Genomic DNA, 15,229 nt, shown 5'->3' on the forward strand with positions numbered 1-15,229 from the left:
TTTTGGCCTCCTGCAGGAGGCATTGTACAAGGAAGATACAAGCACCCTACCCTTCCTGCTGGAGCTAGGCGGATTAAAAAATTCTGCTAAACAGTCTACTAACTCCAGATGCACACTCTGGATATTGCCATTAAAATCTAATGCGAGGGGCTGGGCCATTAAATCACTGACCTTCGTAAGGAGGGGTAGAATTACACTATATAATTTAGGTAGTGCATCTCGAGATGCCACTAATTTCCCCCACTTTACCACTTTACCCTACGTCTATTGTTAGTTATTATCAATCCATCAACCATGTCTGGGGCGTTTACCTTTGGGCATGGGAAGTCCATCCTCAGACTCAATGCGTTATGGTCGCTATCAGCCCTGGATATTACCTCAAAGTCGACAACCTTCGGCCAGAGGCGTGTCTCCACCATAATGTAATCCAATCGTGATTCTTGGCCCCACTTGTTGAAGGTACACTTTGACAGGATATCGGAGGGCATCCGACCATTGCAGGCCCTGATTGAATTATTTATTGTTAGGGTCGTCATCAAGGTTATCTGTTTTTGACTTAGCAGGAAACTTGATTTCTCATTTGGTGGGACCCTCGACATTTCACTGGAGCTGTTGTTTGTCGCTGCACACATTTCACCAGGTAAAAGCTGAGCTACAAACCCAGAATAATGTTTTCTGTGTTCAGAGAGACAACTAGTACAAAATATTGATCTTTTTCCCTACCCAACCCCTTGTCAAATTTGTGCAAGAAAAAAATGCAATTGTCTAGCTTTTTCAGCTCAGAATGGGGAAATGTCTGCTACTGCCACAAGATACTCTATGACGACCCACACATCTCTACTAGAGCACCCATAAAAAGCAAAGGATCAAGGATCAAGTAGGTGAGTGATAGACTGAACATGGACAAGCGGCTTGTGGAGTGAGGAATACCTAGCATGGTTAACAAAATAGAGAGAAGAAAACAATGGGGGAGGACATCAGACAGAGGAAGATTGGGAGACCAAAGGATGGTGAATAGATTGAAGAAGGATTGAAGTCTTCAAGAGTGTAGGGAGTGTGCTGGTTAATGGTACACTTAAGGGACACTTGGGAGAAATGTGAGATTTGGGGGGGTTGAGAGACAGGAGACTTTAGTAAAGAATATAGACTTGGAGAGATGTGACTCTTAGGGAAGGAGAAGAGCTGAGTACAGATAGAATATGAATGGAGGGTTCAGAGACGGGGAAGAGATACAAGACTTAGAGAAGGCAGGCAACCTGAGGAAAGAAAACCGATTTAGGGAGGGTGGAATCACACTAGAAAGATGTGAGACTTAAGGAGGGAGAAAATACTTAGGTGGGGATGAAAATACTGATAAAATATGGGAGGCTTTGGAAGCCGAATTTGTAGAAGAGGCTATGATTGAATGACCTCAGGATGGTAGAGAGACAGGGCAGGGATGGCAGATACACAGAGGACTAAGAGACTATAGACTGACTGTACACTTATCAGCATCTAAGAGTCAGGGAAAAGTTTAAATACTGAATGGAAGAAACCATAGCTAGAAGATCTTTGGATGAAGGCCTCAAAAGCATTGTCGACAGGAAGTGGTGGAATCCTGTGGATGAGCAGGGACAAATGAGTAGTGAAACTTTTGATGGATACTATGGTTAAAGAAAAATATACAGTCTGCAGTAACATAGAAGACTTAACAAATGTTAGGAAAAGTATTCAATTGAAAATAGTTTTAGAAGCTTTGAAAAATAACTAATAGATTAAGTTGACTAACATGCATGGATATGATCTTGGACTTTAATCTTGCAATTGTTTTTTTTTTAATCTCAATTGATGTTGTTTTACCCTGCTGATGTATGTTTCTGGTAAAAATGCTTTACAATTTAGACAGCGTGCTTTGACTTACTATCGTAAGTCTCTTTGAGTTGTGAGAGTGCCTCCTATCTGTGTGAGAATTATTTGGAATTCTGGTGTTGGTGATGTTCCGTGCTTGTGGTGTCCACGTGGTGTCGGTTGTGGTGCCTCATTAGAAGGCTGACCTCATAGCATCTAGAGCTCCTGAGGGTTTTGCATGAGACACCATCTAAGATTAGAGTAATGTTTGCATGGACAGCCTTCATTGCAACACACGCCTATGGACAGGAGCCAAACACTGGGAGAGAGAGTAAGATGCTCACTGTAGAGCCCAAAAAACTCTTGTCCTGGCATTCCCTTGGTTGTGTGATCCTTAACACCTCACTTGAACACCCTGTGCTTCAGGTCCTCATCTCTAAATATGAGAATGCGTAAAAGCGAAAACAACAACAATTACATTTTCAGATTTACTACTCCAAGTTACCTTAATGACATCAGCAAATTCATTCTGTATGAGGGAACTGAGCTCGTCCTTGCTGAGCTTGTCTTTGTCACATGCCTTCTCCGAGTATTTGAGGAAGACCATGATCATTTCATTGACGGAGTGGATCAGCGACGGCATCTTGTCTCAGTTTGATTGGTACTGTGAAAAGGAATGAAACCCCCATTCAGTGCAAAGTCATGCTTGAAACCCGAAAATCGATACATAGTCTAAGTGTTTTTTACTTATGAAAAACTATTCTCTTTAGCCACAAAGTGAACTCTTCCTCTCGCGGGTAGAACCCTCCTGTGAGGAGAGTGCCCCACTTGAGTGGCAGTGCCAGGGTGCTGGCTGCTGCACCACCCACTGCCAGTTCTCCCAATTGCAACTGCCAGTTCTGCCCCCGTCATTCAGCCCTTGCCTTTACATAGTTCTTATAGTTTCCTAAAGATGCATTCAGCAGTATGAAAATACCACTGCATCCACTACACGGAACATTTATGCAGAGTTTGGCTAACCTGGAGTTGTTTGACTTCAAATTTGCGTAGCTTGTTCATTGTTGTTTTATCTTTGCGTTCTAGTAATTGTAGCCCAGCATTTATAATGGAAACTAGATCGCAAGTTTTGGAATACAATAAAAAGCTGGACCCAGGTAAAAATGTTGTTACACCATTGTAATCGCGTTTAATTTCCTTCCTTTCTTGTTAGGTTTGATACTCAAAACTCCTGTAATTATGCCATTAATCCTGATTGCTTAGTTAAAAAACATTGGGGTAAGAATCCTTCTACAAGAGTACGGGAACGAAGCGAACAAACAGAATTTGACTGGTTCCGGTTAATCGCATTTGTGTTTTTGTACTATTTTTGGGCGCCAAAAGCATTTTTGCATCCAAAATGGACACGACGATGCCTTTGGCACAAATAAACAACAAGAACTGCTGGATAGCCATTTTGTTACATTTTGCTTAATTTTCCAAACATTTCATTTAGGCAAAAGTAAATAACATGAATTTCCACCTCTCTACCCGACTAGATATGTTACTTGCCTGCTGTGATGCAAATTTAGCACTCTTATTTAACAGGACTTCGGAATCTAAATCCAAATCTGAAAAATTTGAACGACAGCCCGGCCAGCTGGTCCTACATTGCTGAATGGTTCGTAAGGGGGACATAAGGGTAATATTAATGATCCTCTGGTTTATCCTGGTCAAAATCAGAAATGTCAGGTGAGCCAGTGGCTCTCCCTTGTGGTGGTGAGGCAGTCACTGTCCACTTTTCATGGTAGCAGTGTCAATACATTTTTTTTTAAATTATATGTGTTTCTTAAATTATACATGCTGGTCAGCAGCGGAAATTATTTTATTCAAAATGTACTACTATCTACTGCAAAATCGATCCAGTCATGAATTCAAATTAATTAAGTGGTAGTGCTTGAAAATTAATTCTGTTCCGACTTGCAGAAGCCCCTCCTCACAGAGATTACTTGAGAAGTTGCTTTTTTCCCCAGGGGTATAGCTTCCGGTGGAGTGTTGGGGATGTTACACCCCCCTCATAAATGCATTTTCTGATAAATAGTTGGGTACCTGTGCTTTCAGTCTGGTATTGTCAGATGTCTGTTGGATTTCAGCAGAAATGTTTACATATACACAGAAAAACACACACTCTCTACCTCTCTGTTTGAAACTCCTCAAAAATATTGGCTATTTTAGAAAATATTGTGTTTTCTCACTTAGTACTCCTACCAATTAGCATTCCTCTCACTTTCAACTGCCCCTTAGGCCACTCTTATGTACCCCGCTTGTCCTATAATGTATTTAAACATTACATTCCAGCTTGATTGTCGGAAAAACTGAAGCTCAGACCCCTCCAATCTTACTGACCAAGCTACGCCCCTGTTTCTCCCCTTTCATGCTGCTTCTACTGGGCCCTGCCCCAGGCGCCGCCCCTCATATCTGATTGGTGCACTATTCGGACTCTGCTTGAAACAAGCTGCACGTCGGTATTTGTATCGATTCAGTGTTTGTTCACCTCCTGTTGGATTCAGTGTTTGTTCACCTCCTAGTGGAAATCGAGAAATCGGTGTGCTTCACAACATTAACAGGTGGATGACGCTCTATGTAAATGGTCCCAGAAATTGCTTCAGGCTTTGCAAGGGGAATAGATGGAAAGCACCAACACGGTAGAGAAAAGTTCCCTGAAACCCAGAATATGCAAAAACTGCATTTACTGCAACTGCAATTCAAGCATCCACACACAGTCCAATCACACACACACAGTCCAACCGCACACACACACCAGCAGCAGTGCAAGCTTCTGCCTTGATGCGCAGTGCATTTACTGCAACCACAATTCAAGTATACACACACACAGTGCAAAACCACACAACAGCAGCAGTGCAAGCTTCTTCCTTGATGCGCAGTGCATTTACTGCAACCACAATTCAAGCATCTACTGCACCAGCATTTCAAGCATCCACACGCACAGTCCAACCACACACACACAGTCCAACCACACACACACACCAGCAGCAGTGCAAGCTTCTTCCTTCATGTGCGGTGCATTTACTGCAACTGCAATTCAAGCATCCACACACACACAGTCCAACCGCACACACACACCAGCAGCAGTGCAAGCTTCTGCCTTGATGCGCAGTGCATTTACTGCAACCACAATTCAAGTATACACACACACAGTGCAAAACCACACACCGGTAGCCATGAAAGCCTCTTTCTTGATGCGCAGTGCATTTACTGCAACCACAATTCAATCCTCTACTGCACCAGCAATTCAAGCATCCACACACAGGGCAAACACACACACACCAGCATCCATGCAAACTTCTTCCTTCATGCGCAGTGCATTTACTGCAACCACAATTCAAGCATCCACACACACACACAGTCTAACCACATACACACCAGCAGAAGTGCATGCTTCTTTCTTGATGTGCAATGCATCTACTGAATCAGCAATTCAAACATACACACACACACACAGTGCAAACACACACACACCGGCAGAAATGTGAGCTTCTTCCTTGATGCGCAGTGCATTTACTGTACCCGCAATTCAAGCATCCACACACTGTGGCAAACACACACACACCAGCAGCAGTGCAGGCTTCTTCCTTAATGGGCGGTGCATTTACTGCAACCGTAATTCAAGCATCCACACGCACACAGTCCAATGACACACACAACAGCAGCAGTGCAAGCTTCTTCCTTGATGCACAGTGCATTTACTGCAACCGCAATTAAAGCATCCACACACACACGCAGTGCTTCTACTGCCGAAGCAATTCAAGCATCCACACACAGTCCAACCACACACACACAGTACAACTACCCACACACACCAGCAGCAGTGCAAGCTTCTTCCTTGAAGCGCGGTGCATTTACTGCCACTGCAATTCAAGCATCCACACACACACAGTCCAACCACACACAAAACAGCAGTGCAAGCTTCTTCCTTGATGCACAGTGCTTCTATGGCACAAGCAATTCAAGCATCCACATGTTCAGTGCAAACATACACTCACCAGCAGCAGTGCAAGCTTCTTCATCGATGGGCAGTGTATCTACTGCACCAGCAATTCAAGAAATCCACACACACAGTGCAAACACACACCAGCAACAGTGCAAGCTTCTTCCCTGATGCACAGTGCTTCTATGGCACAAGCAATTCAAGCATCCACATGTTCAGTGCAAACATACACTCACCAGCAGCAGTGCAAGCTTCTTCATCGATGGGCAGTGTATCTACTGCACCAGCAATTCAAGACATCCACACACACAGTGCAAACACACACCAGCAACAGTGCAAGCTTCTTCCTTGATGCACAGTGCTCCTATGGCACAAGCAATTCAAGCATCCACATGTTCAGTGCAAACATACACTCACCAGCAGCAGTGCAAGCTTCTTCATCGATGGGCAGTGTATCTACTGCACCAGCAATTCAAGAAATCCACACACACAGTGCAAACACACACCAGCAACAGTGCAAGCTTCTTCCCTGATGCGGAGTGCATTTACTGCGACAGCAATTCAAGCATCGACACACTGGGCAAATCACTTAATCTTCCCGTGCCCATGGACTGCACATGAACACCCTCGTGGGTGATAAGCTGTGATATATAAGTCTACAAACTTGCTAACTTGCTACTAACACCGGAAGCAGTGCAAGCGCCCACTTAGATGCATCGCATTCAGTGTCGTTGGTGCTTTTCTACCACAAAATACTTGCAGCAGAAGCAGCACCAATGCAGGCGCTCCCTAGACAAAGAACAGAGACAGCTCAGGCATGCAGATCCCCTCTCGGCTCAATGCACGCATCTTCGCATACAGAAAAGATACAGCTTTGGCATTGCACCTTTTCTCCTTGTTTCACAGGTCATCTTCGGCTTCGGAGGCGTTGTAGAGGATCCAAGGGAGCAATTAAATGGAAGGTTACCAAGGAGAAGGGAAGTGGATGGAAAAGCTCAGATGTGTGCAATCCAGAGTGAAGATGGAGTCAAGCTGACGTCACATATAAGTGAGCGATTGCTGCAAACAAGCAACCCATGTGCTGCAAACAAGCAACATGTGTAGATAAAGTTACAAGAGACTGCCTATGGGAACTTAGTACAAACAGCGCACACTCAGAGGAGACTGAGTGTATGATCAGTGTCTTAAAGGAAGGTGGGTCCCGAGACCATGGTAGCATCTGAACAAGGAGGGCCACTGGTGGATCATGATGATCAGTAGCAGCTCCAGTCAATATAAAATTGGCCTGTATGCTAACACACCCGTTTTCTTCCTGACAAACAGGGACAGTGAGGGGCAACTGCAGAGATGTCTCAGAAGGTGCTTATATTTTCCTTAAAATGATATAGATAACATTTTACCAGCTCATGATTGGCAATACTGAGTGTCTTTTTTTGTGTTCAGAGGGAGTTTGAAACTGATTTGGCGCAGCATATACTTACAGAAATTGTTATAATCAGAAACTATTCACAATGCCTCCATTTTCCAAATGAGAATAGCAACAGAAGACATGATGACCAGCTGAGGATGTCCTGGAAAGCATTCACCATCTCAAAAGCTTACATTCTTAATCGACCCCTGAGGAAGGCGTACGCTGCTGCCTCACTGAGCACCAAATCTGACTACCTCAATGAATCGATTTCAAAGATGGTGGATGTAAGCCATTCAGCTGACCGCGATAAAACGATTACCTTGCAAAGAAATACAGCAATTAAAAACATCAATGAATGGCCAAGAGAATGATAATAAAACAGAAGTAAGAGGACATTCCGGGACAGAGGGACGTGAAACAATTCGAGGACACAATGTTAGTTGATGGGGCTTGCCGACAAGAACCAATTGGTCTGAAGGCAAAAAAAAAAATCAGAATTAGTATTCTAACTGGACCTTTGTCCTAGGGTGCTTGATTCTATCTTGGAATGGTTCACATGTTCCATCTGAGTGCACCCAAGCAATGGGTGTGAATTAGCATTATCTCTGGTGGCTGCGGGTGCCACTGGCCTGCCTTAGCCCCTACTTAGCTACTTTGCCAACACGGGCGGAGTTGCTTGTTTGCCACAAACACTTAAATGTGACATCAGTTTCCACCCACATTCCCTCTGCTGGGGTACCTTCTATTTAATGGCTCCATTGCATCCTCTACGACACCTTCGATTCTGTAGATTGGACCCCTTGGGAGCTGCGATTAGATCCCATGGGGCTAGAGCATGAAGGCAGCCAAGAACAGAAAGTAAAATGGCTACTAAAATCCATCTTTACTTTGATTTGTTTCCAATTTGTGTCCTTCGCCTCAGAGGAGGCTGTCAAGGGTGTGCGGTGTGGCCGACCCGCTGAAGTCATTAGGTGACCGACAAACATACTGGGTTCTTTCTGAGTCTTAAACTCAGTGTACTGTATCCAGACCTGAGCCTGAATTGATGAATCTGAGCTGATTTAAAGGACCTTTAAGTCTGGAAATATAAACCACAGGTTCCAGTTCAAAATATCTTATATTCCCAAGACTCACTTTTATTAATTAATGTAAAGTCGATATGTTAAAACATCTAAACTTTATGCTAATAACTCCACGATAACTCATTACAACCCATCATTGCCTTCACAAACTGGCACTGTCATTCTTTCTGAACTGAACCCGCACCCACACACACAGGACTGTCTTTCTACAACATCTTGTTTCCCAGAGAATCCAGCTACTTTATTATTTTAATTTTATTTCTTAAAAAATAATGAGAGATTTTCAGATTTTCTTTTGAGTAGAACTTGATCAACACTTGATGCATTATTAAAATAACATTAGTTTGCTCCTCCAAGATCCACTTTCATCTAGTAGATTTTTCCAGTACTCAAATTGTCAATGAAATACAAATGATATAGTTTATTTTAAAATTTCTATAAACATTTGCCGGTTCCTGACCAGCGTGTGGGATTTTCTTTACCTTTCCATCCATCATTTTGTATTCTGAACAATAATAGACAAATATGATCACAATAATTCACGTGCAACTTTTACATTTCTGCAAAAAACTATAGCTAGTGAATTTTCAAGATTGAGTTTGCTCCTGCCATCCGTCTATACTTTCTGATGTCAAAGATTATAATTTGCCTTATCCAGTTTTGCAGAGTTTTGCAAAGGTGAGAAACTTTGCACCTCTGATGTTGCAAAGTATGTCACTGTTGTAAACTCTACCTGCATATTACGATCCTTGCAAAAAAGTTTGATTTAAAGAATTTCTATGCATATTAGATTGAGTGAAGGAGATTCTGCAAAAAATCTTTAATTAAAGGATTTTTATTCCAGCACATGTTTTGTTACTAAACATTGCATCCTTCCTTTTTATTTCTGAAGATTGAGAATTTATAAAAAATAATTTACACCTTGGATGGAATACCATTGCAGCTTCTCACACCACTGCGGGTCCTCGCTGCGAGTGGCTTTATAATTCCTAGTGGGTTTACGGCCCTGTTGGAGTTATGTTTATTCATTTTGCAACCACAGCTGACAAAAGAGTGTAGAATTCAGCCTGGTAAATCCGATTACTGCATATTATTCACCAAAAATCTCATAAATCCTGACATATTCCTGCCTCTGGAATTATCTGGACCCCAGTATTTGTACTTTTGAAGTGGAGAAAGAACAGAAATGATTATGGGACACTCGTAATGAGAGCCTTAAAGTTATACTTTGGGGCCTTTCATGCACATCATGGACGTTTCCCCATTGAAGAGTGCTTTGTGAAATAGAAATCTCAGTTGAGACAACATGTATGCTTAATGTGAGCCCTTCGCGCAGCAGGGTCTTGTTCCTACACAGAGGTCCACTGCAGCTGAGAGTAGGGTAGCCCTGGCCGCCACTGCTGGTAATCCCGGATTTCTTGAAGAGTCTAAAGTTGGACTCCACCCCTTCCTCCATTAGTGAGCAATAAGAACTTGGCAATGGTTGCATGTGTTGCCACACCAGGAGGGAACTCCCATGCATGGAGAGCGGCACACCCAGCAGATATTTCAGATGCCAGGATTGTTTTCAAATTCTGTGGGTCAATATCTGATGACAAGGAGTGTAACCCCTGTGAGATGGAAAGAGGCCAGGGCAATAGATGGCAGAAACAACAGCTAGGCAGTGGGTGTGGACAGCAGGAGCAGTGGCATAAGATTGATAATATACAAAGCAGGAGTCGCACTGCCAACAGGTACAGTGCAATGCTTAATTTGTAAACAAAATAAGTGCCAGATCGCAACACCCAATGCCCCTGCCAGGGCTGTCAATGACAGTACCAACACAACTACCAAGCATCACATTCCTCTAAGTGTGACGGTTCAGACTATTCAGAGCCCCCAAAGCTATAATAATGGCTTGGCCTTTCAGGTATTAGTCATTTTTAAAGTGTAATGATTTAATAAAGAACTATTGTTGTGCGCTTCAAACAGTGCCACCATGTGGCAGTCTGTTATAAGTGACGGTGTTGACAATTAACTGCTGGTGCTGAGCACCGGCTCAAATTAAGCACTGGTACAGCTAGACAGCAGCAGTACAGATTCACTGTAAACGAAAATGGTACATCACAGCTTTCTTGAAAGCCTCCCTACATTTAAAAAATGTTAAGACCACATCCTTGAATGTCTCCTCATCATCATTGAAGACAGTAAGAAACAATAGTGCAGGATGTGCAGCACACAATAAAATTGCATCGCAGGCAGCAGCACTGCAAGACCCATCATGTACCCCCCAAAATATCTCATACTGCATCTCACCTGCAGATGTGCATTTCAAAGAAGCTCCTGGCATTAACATGTTTACTCCGCTGCAAATGAAGTTGAATATGGTGGAAGGCGCCTGCTAATGTTCCCTCCCTTCCATTATCTCCTCCCTGAAGTCAGGCTCTGTCCTGTCTCTCTAGGCATATGTCCACTCCTAAAACTCTCGAGAGATGCATGGAAGAACTAGCCCTGTACATTAGTAAAACCAGGGCTTCAAGTGGGATGAAAAAAATTGGGGGGGTCTCTCATAGGGGCGATGGAGTTAAGGGCGTGGCTTAAACGCATATGCTACAAATCTGTGCTTAGCACAGTGCGCTGCCTGACTGGTATTTGCTGCTTCTGTGATTGAATCCAGAAATATAATACAATAAGTAAGATTTCCTACAACAAGCTAGGGCTATTGGCTTTGTCAATGGCTGTTAGTTGCATAAGATACATGAGCAACAACTATGGCTTTGTTGTATAGAATATTGAAAATGCTTCCATTCTGAAATGGTGAGACTGTGAAAGAACTATAACGAGTTTCTTTGAAGTCACATCAAAGGCAGTGAAGGGTGGTGCTGCTGCAGAGTTAAGATCTTGTTTTCACCCCGAGGGTGAGGACAAAAATGTTGAGCCTGATAGAGACTCGTTTCGGCACCGGCTTTGCAAGACCCGGCACACTTAAAGCCCTGAGTAAAACCATGTCCTAGCAACCTCACAATATGGTTTCCACTTTGAATGCAGCAGTGAAACTCTCTCCTTAAAACGATCGCCCTGGGCATCTTCGACAAAGACAGTTCCTGCCTCCTCCTATCAGAGGCCTTGGACACTGGAGATCATGACATTGTCCTCAGGAGGAAAAATAAGTACTGGTGATGCAGTTTTTTACTTGTTCGGTACTATTTGGCAAATAGGCCACAATGTGTTCAATTGTAACTCTCTCCCCAACCCTACCAAATACATTCTTGTAATCTCTAAAGACTCCATCATGTTCCCTCCATAGTGGAGAAGTGTGGCTCACTGGTTAGAGGAGGCAGACCTGGAAGCAGAGGTCAGCCCGGGACCAGGGTTCAATTCCCGGCTCGGCGGGGTCTTGGGCTCAATGTCCACGGACTCGATAATTCTCGCTACGGAGCCTACTCGATTCACGGGTTCACACTCTGCGACTCTGGGCAATAGCTTGCTTAATCTCCACAACGGCCCCTTGCGGCGGGATGCCTGGATTTCACCTTGCGGATACCCTGCCGGGGTTATCTCACAGGGGAATACCAGGACGGGTTCCCTAAGCAAGCACTTAGAAACCGCTTGGTGATTTGCGCTTTATAAATTCCTGTACATTGTTGTGGCACCACTGCCCGATGTTCTTCTGAAGAAAGGAATTTCCTTCAAGGAGTATGCTTGACAACTCCCTGTTAGACATCAAGAATAAAAGATCTGACAATCTCAAGCCTCTCTCAAGGAAATTCAAAAGGATAACAAGCTTGATCCTTAAAAGAACCCACATGAGCCATAATTCCTCCTACAAACACCCAACAGATGCAAATGCCTGTTGTATTTCTTCCACGCTGCCCCTATGGTCATGTAATTCCATAACCCACTCATTCTCATCATCTACAAGCACTGATTTATGTACTCTGTAAAAGTACTTGAATTTGAGGCTCTTCACATAACATATCTAGAAATTGTAATGGTGGCTACATGACTGTCCATCTTTTCCTAAATGTTATCATCAACCTGCAATTGTAGCCTTTCTTCCGATGCTCTGATATAGGTTGCCATAATCGCCACCCGCCTCATTTCATGTAGAAACTGAAGCACTGTAAAGCACTCTGACACATTCATGCAAAGAATTGATCACACCATACTAAGAACTTTTTTATATTCTGCTAATTGGCATATCCTACTTTGCTCCTGAGAAAATATTTGTGAATGTGACCCGTCATGCCTTTATCAGTCCAATTAAATGATGCTGTGTCTGTTTGAAAGTGAGTTGAGCATATCTGTATGCAAATTTGTTTTATTACACCCACTAAATCTTGTGCAATAAGGGGCATATTAGCAAGGCAGACGATATGAAATTATCGCCGCTTTTGCGGCCGTTTTCGGCTGCAAAGTGGCAATACTTTCATCGCCCTATTAGCAAGCTGTCGCTAACATCAGTTAGCGGCAGCTTTTAGGTGATAGCGAGCGGTTTGGGGCTCGCTTTGCATGTCAGCGATATTTATCGCTAATGACATGCAAAGTGGGCGTACCCAACCTGTTAGCGACTGAAAGCAGTCGCTAACATCACTATCGCCTATTATCAACGCAGGCGTATCGATGAAAAAATTCACACTAAGCGCGAATATCGCTGAAAACTAACGCCTGCTCAGACCACTTCTTAACCTGTATATCCAATGGGAGGTGGATATTCAGATTAAGACCTTATTGGCGTTACTGCCTGAATATCGCTGGATTTTCAGCGATATTCACGCATTAAGCCACTATCGCCGGATATTTTATCGCATTTGAGATAAACGTTGCTAATAGCATGTTATCTCTGCGATAAATCCGGCGATGCACGGTGATTGAAAAATGTTCGCTAAGCTTATTTAGCGATAAATATCGCTAGTTGTTGATAATATGCCCCTTAGTTATTCCAGATTATGCAACTTTTACAAGATTTTCTTAGGCCTACAATGTCCTGTGTACTCGAGTTCAGTTTTCAAGTAAGAGGCTGGTAAGTGAATTTCAAAACATTTCAAATAAATCCATGCAATTTTCGTGACATTTCATGAAGAGCAATTCAGCTTATCATTGCTAGAGGTGCTTTTTAGTACAAACTGGCAAACCATTCACTACCTCCAGCCATATAATGGGAAGCAAATGGCACCAATGGGACAGTGAGTGGTACTGCCATTGCTAGGTAAAGAGGAAATGCCAACCAAGTTCTTTATCTGAAGGAATTGATGGGACATTATTAATGCCTCACCTCTCTTCTTCTGTTGTTGCCAGTGCTCTCTGTTAAATGACCTGAGCCATGCCAGTCTAAAGTTGAACGTTTCTGCATCCTTGTCTTAAAACTATTGAGCCCAGATATGTTCATTGTAAGCCCCGAAGAATGGGATCTATGTTAGAGTCCCCCTTGACTATGGAAATCTGTTGCATTTAAATTTATTAAAGATACATGAATCCTATGTACCTGTGAGGATGGCACAGTGACCAAAATGGGTCTTCTGGAGGTCATTAATTTGAATTTACAAAAGACAGACTCAGATGCCCATGCTTCCGAGGTGAGGGGATTGAATTGAGTATCTTTTTTCATTAGGGAATACTATTACCTCTCATTTACAGCTCTTCAAAAGATCTTCAAAAAATCATTAAGCAATTTTCTAAAATATTTTTGTCATTGTTGATAATATGGCTGACTCAACATGAATGACTTGAAAATCTGGCATGGACTTTGCCCTCCTAAACTAAAATGTTGCACCCTAATTCAATACATTCAACTGTTCAATCTGAAAAGTGAAAAACTGCCTTCCTATGCAAGGAAGAAACATATTCCCGGCTAATCTACAAACTCTGGCCAGAATGCGAACCGCTCTGTATGACGCTGAAATTTAGAGACATATTGCAAGTTGCCTAGAGTGGTATTCTACAAACAAGTTTTTCTACTGGTATAAACTCACATTCTGTAATTATTCATGCTTTTCACTAAGTCCGAAATTCTGGTAAACATGCAGAACAGGGCCCAGTTATTCTTAGACCCACACGTTATACCCTATTTTTGGCCTGAAAAGTTGTAATTGCCTTACACAGTAATGCTGGATCAGATACTCCTGTGCACCTTGTATGTAGGACATTTAGTTCAGCCCCTGAAGGCTTCCCAGTCCTCATTCTGAAAGTGTCAAGTGCTAACATTTCTTTTGAAAGATTGACCACGTTCCTGTTCTGACAGTTTCTTCACTTACTCCTCTTTTGCTACCCAAACTCCATCTTCCTTGTGTCACTTTGATGGTGTCACAGCTGTTTACCCTTCTTTCTCCTTCCAAGAACATCACACTTTTACACAATTTGAATCAATAGCTGGGCTGACCGACAGCCATATAAAATGTCAATGGAATAAATGATAAATAAATTAAAACTAAAATAAGAGCGAAGGCTTACCCAGTGCACCAGAAGAGCAGCAGAAAAGGTATACCCCAGGGATGGCGTTTGACCAGGAAAGGATGCTTTTTTATAGGAGCTCCATGCTCCAGAATGCTTGGAGGAGACACCCTGTGTTAGATGATGCAGTGATGTAGCCCAACCCAGACCAGTTCTGCAGGCCGCCACCGCCTGGTTTGTCATAGCCGGCGATGCTAAACGGTGGCACCACCTGCACCTAACAGGAGGTTTCAAGCACTTGGGAGGTCTGGGTACATGGCTCAGAAACTAATTTGATCCTTCAATGGATAAGTGTTTGACCTCATGGTCACAGGTTTGAATCCCAGCTTGATCATTCCACTCTAGATTAATGAGTACCATTGAGTCGGATAACAATGCACTTCTGGTATTTCAGTGCTAAGTGGCTCAAGCTTGAAGGGAGTGTGTGCTTTACAAAAGCACAAGTTATGCTACTTCCTTATACAGGTGTAAAAGGTGTTTGCACCAAGCACTGTC

General features: G+C 43.0%; 1 protein-coding gene across 1 annotated transcript in view; it reads right to left on the reverse strand.

The window, feature by feature from the left end:
* LOC144799646 (uncharacterized) overlaps window positions 1–14,869 on the reverse strand; it is a 30,348-nt gene extending 15,479 nt beyond the window's left edge. The window contains exons 1-2 of the mRNA XM_078671090.1: window positions 14,735–14,869; window positions 2,333–2,491 (exon numbers count right to left, since the gene is read on the reverse strand). Of these exons, the coding sequence (XP_078527216.1) occupies window positions 2,333–2,470 (138 nt within the window). The 5' untranslated portion in view covers window positions 2,471–2,491; window positions 14,735–14,869. The remainder of the gene's footprint in view (window positions 1–2,332; window positions 2,492–14,734) is intronic.
* Between the last annotated feature and the right edge of the window lie 360 nt (window positions 14,870–15,229).

This window comes from Lissotriton helveticus, chromosome 12 (assembly GCF_964261635.1).
Source record: "Lissotriton helveticus chromosome 12, aLisHel1.1, whole genome shotgun sequence".
Lineage (NCBI taxonomy): Eukaryota > Metazoa > Chordata > Amphibia > Caudata > Salamandridae > Lissotriton > Lissotriton helveticus.